The 8,164-nt window shown below is 41.2% G+C and overlaps 1 protein-coding gene across 3 annotated transcripts in view; it reads right to left on the bottom strand.

Moving 5' to 3' along the window:
• The window catches only part of MYLK (myosin light chain kinase), a 141,179-nt gene that overhangs the window by 2,991 nt on the left and 130,024 nt on the right, over positions 1 to 8,164 (bottom strand). For all 3 annotated transcript variants that reach the window (XM_063161757.1, XM_063161758.1, XM_063161759.1), the window contains 4 exons: positions 4,366 to 4,518; positions 3,280 to 3,403; positions 1,952 to 2,081; positions 952 to 1,068 (listed from right to left, as the gene is read on the bottom strand). In XM_063161757.1, coding sequence (XP_063017827.1) covers positions 952 to 1,068; positions 1,952 to 2,081; positions 3,280 to 3,403; positions 4,366 to 4,518 — 524 coding nt within the window. The remainder of the gene's footprint in view (positions 1 to 951; positions 1,069 to 1,951; positions 2,082 to 3,279; positions 3,404 to 4,365; positions 4,519 to 8,164) is intronic.

Below are 8,164 nucleotides of genomic sequence, written 5' to 3'. Positions count from 1 at the left end.
CGTAGTACTTGTGCACATACCCCCCACAATGAGCACCCATCAGCAATAATAATCCATCCTCACATCTCCACTGTGAGATAGGAAACCCAGGCAGGGAAAGATTGAGAGCAGAGGAACAAGCAGAAAGTCGATGAGGCAGTTTCTGATTTCCTCATTTTAAGATTATAAATTTACTTGTACGCATGCAGGATGGTACTGACCCCACCCATTTTGTTTTCACAGCTCTTCTTTCTGAATTTCTAGTTTCTGTTCACAGCTGAGACACACAAGGTTCAATCTCATTGCAGAAGTGCCAGTGCTCTTGGCCTTCAGACTCTTGGGCTGATCATGCTCACACTCCTTATGTATCTTCTCATTATACTTTGCATATTCCAGTCTGAGGTTTCTTTCCTGAACTCATAAGTTAGAAACCTCCAAGCAACAGAACAGTATTTTCTAGATGTGATTTATGTGACCAGCACAAGAATACTATCTTTACTTCTTATGCATATGCATTTAGGGACTTTTTTGCCTTTAATGAAATGTATGTATGGCTTAAAGTTATCTTGAGGTGACCTGATCTGGTCTGTCCTTTCAGACAACTGACCTCCTACTAATTCTTGGTGTCTGGCTGGCACTCTCTAAGAGTATACTATTGGAATTTATGCTTCTACTTTGCATCTTGTTCTTACTGTTCCCTCAAAAATCAAATTATAGTTCTCACTTGCTATTCTTAATTAGTGATTCACACGTGGACTCCTGGAGACTTCTGTTCTAAGGCAAGTACAGAACAAGCTCCAAATAATTTCTGTTATTGCAAGACATTTGTGCTATTTGTGTGGATACTGGTAAAGTGAAATGGCACCAACTCAACAATAATACAGAAGTAAAAATTGAAAAGGTAAAACAATTACCCAGTGCAGAAAGTTGACAAGGAAGAAGAGAAAGAAATAGACATGCTTATTCAAATACCTTCAATTTTGCAGTCAAATCTAGCAGCACTTCCTTCCACAACTTCCAAGTCAAGGATTTTTTTAGTAAAATATGGCTTTACATGGGGCCTGTCTTCAGCTTCTTCGAGGAAAGCATCTGGAGGAGAGCAAAGAGGTAGTGAACAATATTACAGGGCATATTCTCAAAAGATGTATTTTAGTTTTTAATTACCAGATGGTAATGAAAGCACCTTTTATTTCACTTAATTCTGTCAGACTAATGGGACAGCAAGGACGTTGGCTGCTTAGCTTTGTGCCAATCTTTTGCAGCTGGAAAAGGATTCAGGCCATAAATAGAAAAAAAAAGGATGTTCAAGGCCAATGCTACAAATCCTCAGTATTTTTCCCTTGAATTTGTTTCTAACCAAAGCTGGACTTTTGCTAGGCAGAGGGATAAACAAGCCCCACTTGTATCAAGCCCACGGTCTATGTGGATTTGTCAAAATTGCTTGATTTTCATCAGTGTCAAACATTTGCACTGCTGAACTGTAACATCTGACTGTTACACACCACTAATTCACATTTCATCTGGGGACCTATGGGAGTAACACAGACATTTCCTTAAATGCCCTGTCTGGGGAGCATGGTTAGGGCAGGGTGTGTGCCATGGTTACAGCAAGTGTTAATACTTCATTGCTTGCTTGCATGAGAAGGCAATACATCACTGTCATCTTTGTATAAACATGCATTCCCAAACCCAGAGAAAGTGCAGCTGACAAACCTGCCTTAATTCTTTGGCTTTAAAAAGAAAAGAGTTTACTGCCGGGGCTTATACTGTGACATTTAGACTAGCAGGACAATATAAGGACAGTGAATTTTTGACAGATTTCTTTAAAAAATAGGAAGATAAAAAAAGAGAGAGAGAGAGAGAGAGAGAGCACAGTAATATCCAATTCAATTGGTCTCTAGCAATTTGCTAAAGGTTTTAGTAGGATTGATTCAGAGACAGGTGAAAATATGGGACAGAAAAAAATCCTTACCTTCATTGTCTGCTTTGTCAGCATTTATAGGGCTTGTAGGTGAGCTCCCAGAGGCCTTCCTCCCACTCATACCAGAAATCATTGCCATGGATGACAGTCTTCCTATTGCTCTGACAGCATGGCCTGTTTTCTAAGACATAACAGAAAAGGCTTCTGATCAATCCAGTCCAACAGGCATGTGATTTTCTGCAACAATCGTGCTTCGGACAAATTATCTGGGATCTCTGCAAACCTCACTGGAATTGGTGGACAAACTGCTTATATATAGCTCAGTTGTTCTAGGAGAGACAGAGCAGGCTGGACTGAATTACCAAATTTAGTTGCAGATATAAACTTCCCCTGATGAACTCATACCTAAATGAATGTCTCTGTTAGCTGAGGATAAAAAGCACTGTGCGAGAGGAGGGCCAGCAGAGAAGCCCTGTCCTGTGTAACTGGGACTGAACTCTGGTGGGGAACGCCTCCCTCCACTGCCTGCTGGGCTGGGCTGGGCTGAATTTCATCCAACATGGATAACGAGCTGATAGGAAATGAATGAGAAAGCATCATCTGCATGATGGGAGCAGACTTCTGACAGGACCCAGGATCAACCACCAGGCTACTAAAATATGCTCAAACCATGAGGGCAGTAGTTTGAGCATATTTTATTTAATACAGACACTTGTATTGCATGAGCTTCGAGAAAGGAGTAGAATGTAAGAGGGAGTATAAGGTAGAACTACACAAGTTAGTATTTCACAGGCTACTCAAAAGGCCCCAGGATTTCACACAGCAATTCCTGTAGCTATCAGTGTGGCACAGATGGACCTGCTACTCCAGTTCCAGCATTAGGAAAAAAGAAGATAGGGAGACTGAATATGTTACAGAAAACCAGTCTGATTGAATGCATGGGAAGCTAGGGAGGTGCCAACAAGACAGAACTCTAGCCTTAGTAGAATTAAACTGCCATAAATTAAGGTACCTTTAGGAAGGCCAGGCAGGCAAGTTTTACCTGTACTGTTCAGGTTTGTTAGGAATTACACAATCCTCCAGCTCTCAGTGGCATGGGAAGAGAGAGAAACCCAGAAGAGTAGCAAAAACTATACTTGAGCTCCTGCCTTTCAGCAGCCTGAAATGGGATCATCCTGTGTAATCCATGTGCAGCTGTGCACCCTCCTCCTGCCCAGCTGCAGGAACCAGACCTGCTGTCCTGCATTCCCACCCTGGCCACGCTGCAGCTTCCACAGCAGCAGGAACCCCCTGATGTGATGTGTTCCCCAGAATCATAAACATTAAAAATAATGAGGCTTGTTAGGATATCCAGCCCAATTCCATGTCCTCTTCATTACCTGCCATTTTCTTCTGGCCATATATTTCTTCATCCTATCTTTGGAAAGTTTCTTGGCTTCCATGTTTTTGGTGTCTTTTTGCAGCCAGGGATGCTGAAGACATTGAGTACAATTTAAGCGACTCCTGTTTTTGTATAAAAAGACCAGTCAGTGTTGTCAATAACGAGAGAGGAACCTACCTACGGTAACATTTTTTTTTCTCTTTTCTGGGAGCTGATTTTTGTGTTTCCTAAATTTAGCAACAAAGATCACATGGTTTTGCTTTCCCCGCCATTCTAACTTCTTAAACTCACTTTCACAATTTCTGTAGATCTTTTTGAGAGAATTTTTTTTATTTTTAAGTGTTAATAAAACATTATAAAACAAAGCAGGAAAAGCCATTTGTTTTAGGCAAGGAACACATACAGCAGAGCCACAATGGCAGTGATTCAGCTGCTTCATGCTGCCAGAACCCTGTCACAGATCTCCTTTTCTTCACCTACAGAGATTTCCCCATCCCAGCACTTAAGAGTCTCCTGAACATCTCACAGAACAGAAATGTCCAAATCTCTTGCCACCTATTCTTCACTTTGCTCAGGGTGCACATGTAAATAACCCTCTGTTCTCCATCCATCCACTTGCAAAGTCAGTGGAAGAAGTATGTTTCCTTTCATTGACTCATTCTGCAAACACAGTTTCCAACTCTGATTTTTTTTTTCTTGCCCAATTACTACATTTATAGGGAAGCTGCCTACTCAGAGGTACCACACTTAAAAGCGACACAAGGCAGAACTGCAACCCATTCAGACAAGACAGAACGTGTCACGCAGGAATGTGTGTCACGAAAGAGAGGGGGTCAGAGTGGCCACACAAAAGCCCCGGGTGCACCTCGCCCGAGGGGAGGGAAGGGCACAAAGAGCTCCAAAGCTCCATTCAGCCCCTGCACCCTGCGAGTGAAATCCAGAACTGCACACGGGCACGCACAGCTCCTTATAAAGTATGGCCAGAGGTGCTGCGGCCCTGGGGAGATGCACAGCGGGGAAACACGACAGGCACCTCCGGCTCAATGCAAACACACAAAGTGCAGCAAGTAAATCCAGCCTTTACTTCATGTCTTTCTTCAGTAGATTGCTGATAAAGTCCTTGGCATCGTCAGAGATTTCATCGAAAGCCTCATCATCGAAGTCCCACGTTGCTGAGGTGACGTTGGCGAGGGTTTCGTTGTCGTTGTCTCCCATGAAAGGAGAGAGTCCGCTGACCCTGGGGACGGAGCAGACACGGACACAGAACAAAAGGCGTCAATGTGCAAACTACCGGAGGAGCGAGCGAGTTTAAATCGCGTGTGACATCTCCTGTGCTCTGCACTTCTTCACTAATAAAAGCTTGCTTTAAAAACTAAGTAAGTTAAATTTAAAAGGACTCAAAACTAACTACAGATAGTCCTATGGGAAGGACAGAAAGGTACATTTTTCTTTTTTCCTTCTCTTTTCACAAGACATTTTTGAAGAGAATTAGAAATAGGTGAAATTGGAGAAAAGTAGTTTAGTAAATTACTTGTCTAGTTCTGCATAACTAACACTAGATTTTTCACACCAAATTCGGCGGAATATCTTTTTTTGCCCCCTGACATTTCCTCAGAATCACAGAATTGTTAGGGTTGGAAGGGATTCTGGAGATCATCTAATTTCAGGGTGATTTTGCTGCATTTACTGTCAAACCAAGGGGGTTGTTTTACATTTTATTTCATTCACTCCTGCAAAAAGACCCCAAGAAGAAAGATGCATAATGAAATAATGAAATCCACAAGGCTATTTTGTAAACAAACCCACCCTGACTTATACAAACAGATAAAGCAATGCCGCATCACTGCAGGCTGTGGAGTTATGCAGATGCACAAGCAATTTGGTCTTTATGTTCTCCATCAGTCACGATGATGTGTGAAATGGAAATAATGCTCTCCTATAACCTAAGTTGAGCTTCCAAGGCTTTTTATACAATATAACTGATAAATTGCCAGTGAAAGGCAATTACAGAACATCATGGTGTCATTTTTGCAGTCTCTTTTTCCAGTCGAGCATTATCCTTTATTACACTGTGCATCTGGATATTTTTGATGCCTGTACATATCACACTTTCAGTAAAAACTTAAAGGTGAAAGGTTGCTTATTCCCTAGAACTACAAGTTATTCACTTTTCCAGGTCCTCCTGGCATGCAATTTGCAGAATAACCTATTCTTCATGAATTTTTACAGACTTTATTTGATTTCTCTGCACAATTGTGTTAACCAGTCCTACTCCATTCTTTTAAATATAGAAAAATAAGTGTAACTTATTAGGATTTTGAAAACACTACATGGAAATAATACTATATGAATATCATGTGCCAGAGAATATCACAGAACAGACTGCTTAAAAAAGATTGGGGTCAAATAAAGTGAGATTAATAATAGAATGATCTCCTTCAAAGTTATTTTGCTTCTTTTTAGGCTCTTATTACATTCAAAATCTGATTTGTTCCCAAGCATTTTATTTTATAAGCAAAGCAGAAACGCACACTCTTTGAAGTCTCACACAGAGCAGACACTAAATCTTTTACCATTTCTGGAAGTTGTGTGCAGTACAGCAGACTCTAGAATCTTATGTGTGTACTTCAGAAGCTTCTTAGTAATAATACATGAGCTGAAGATAAAAGGTTTGTTTATTCTCAGGCAGAACAAGGTAAATCAGAACAGAATGTATTTGCTGTCTTACTTTCCATTATATGTGGTGCAATCGAATGCAGCAGTGAATCCTGACTTTGTAAATGGGTAATGTGGCATAAACCCATGTATGAAGATATAACAGGCACAGGTTACCAAAAGCTGAAAGATGAACGTACCAGAAATGCCTCCACAAAGCCTTTTTACAGGACTGTTCCCTGTGTTTGATGCTTGCTTTACAGGAGGAGAGAAGGTTTGTGCCCGGCAGGAGAGCACTGCAGAGCTGGCACAGCTGCGGGCAGCGCGGGCTCTGCTCTGCCCGCACCCCCTGCAGCCCTCACGGAATCTCTGTCCTGGAGTCACAGAGCATTCCTGCAGGGCCTTAAACCCACCTCCTCTCCAACATCTGAACATTTGTCAGTTATGACAATCTCAGTCTTCTCCATCGTGTTTTAACTAGTGATAAATCTCTACAGACCACAGTTCTGATTTTGGGTTCCACACACTGCTGGTTTGTCTCATTTTTACCTTGTGGTAAGAACAACAGTCTCAGCCAAGCCAGCAGCTCATACAATGACAGGTCTGTGAAGTATTCCTTTAGCTCATTGTCAAAAGAGGGGATGTACATTTTCTCTTCATCCAGTTAAGCTCCGTGCCCACACTTGGGCAGCCGGAGCAATAAAAATCGCATTTCCTTTCAACACTTGATTGAAAAATGCCAGAGGTGACCTCTGCACAGTATTACCACAAATAGTGCTGTGCAGCTCTTGCACCACATTGGACAAGATTTTGGGCTATTTCCAGAGGTTAAAGCTGCAGTAGTGAGAGAACTTATGCATACTTAAAAATCTGTTTTAGGTACAGGGGCATTGCTTCATGTAGAAACACCACTGCTCTGTGGGGCTGTAAGAGGCAGCACTTGTGCTGCATGTCCCACACAGCTTTTGAAGGGTGAGGATGAATTAAGGGTGAAAAGATTTGAGAAGGAAAAAAATTCTTTGGTTGTGGTTTTTGTTTTTGTGTATTTTTAAAAAATATTTTAGAACTGTACTACAGAATTATCTGATAAAATTTTAAATGCTTTGGTAGGATTGCTCTATCCCTTGCATTTGTTAAATTACCAGGTGGATCTCTCTCAGTTAAGCCTCCACTCACTTTGTCATTTCTGAACACCAGTAGAACAGTGCCCATTCAAACATTTCAATGAACCTATTTTCATATTTCAATGAACCTATTTTCATATTTCTGAATGTGCTGTTGCAGATTTACAAAGCTAAAATAATTTTCTCTCTCTACTACAGTTTTGCACTGTGAATCAGTTGCTTGTTGTGGAAATACTTCTAAGGAAAACTAGATCCTTGTCTAGTCAGAAAACAAAATCCAGGAACTACTGTAGATTATAGCCAGCAATTTTTATCTCTAGCACAGATTTCACTGACCGAAGTCTTGGCTGTTCATTTCTTAATAGCCATTTAAAGTAATAATGGTCCAGCAACTCTTTTGACAGATAATGGAAACAATTTCTTTTTGGAATGCTGAAGTGATAAAGATGAGCTACTGCTCCAGAAAATTAACTCTGAGCTTACACTGTGAAGCAGCAGGCTGTTTACTGAAAACATTTTTCCAGTTACTTTACCAGGCATCTTCCTGGCATGTTAAGAACCATTTGTTTAGAAAGTCTTTCACAGTTTCCACTTCTAAATAAAGAAGAAATATATTTTATCCTCTAGGAGTTCCTTAACATTTATTGGTCTGTTCTAACAAAGCTCTGAGTGCAGGCTTAGAAATGTTTCGATGAAAAGGGTCCAATGTGGATGCAGATTTCATTGCTTCTGTAACAAACACCATGGCATTTCAACTCGAAATCTTTGCATTAAGACTCCCACTAATCCAGGGAAGATGGCTTTGCTGCTTGTCTAAAGAGTCAGACTGTGAGCATTCCTCTGCAAGCATTGCTTTCAGCTCCAACTCTCTGGGACTGCTGGCACTTCTGATAAACCTGTGCAGGGCATGTCAAATAAGCATGGGAGGATGACACCTGCACCCTGGAGATCATGCAGAGAATTAATTCTTTTTCAAGTGAACTGCAGCAAATAAATAGTCTGAGGATATTTTGTCAGGGACTGATCCATGGGACACTTAGCCCGCTCTGGTCCTCCCTGGAAGAAGGAGACCACTGAGCCCATGTAAAGGAAGACAGCTCATGG

Source organism: Melospiza melodia, chromosome 8, assembly GCF_035770615.1.
Source record: "Melospiza melodia melodia isolate bMelMel2 chromosome 8, bMelMel2.pri, whole genome shotgun sequence".
Classification (NCBI taxonomy): domain Eukaryota; kingdom Metazoa; phylum Chordata; class Aves; order Passeriformes; family Passerellidae; genus Melospiza; species Melospiza melodia.
The sequence above is the reverse complement of the archived record's forward strand: the minus strand, read 5'-3'. Positions and strand labels throughout refer to the sequence as shown.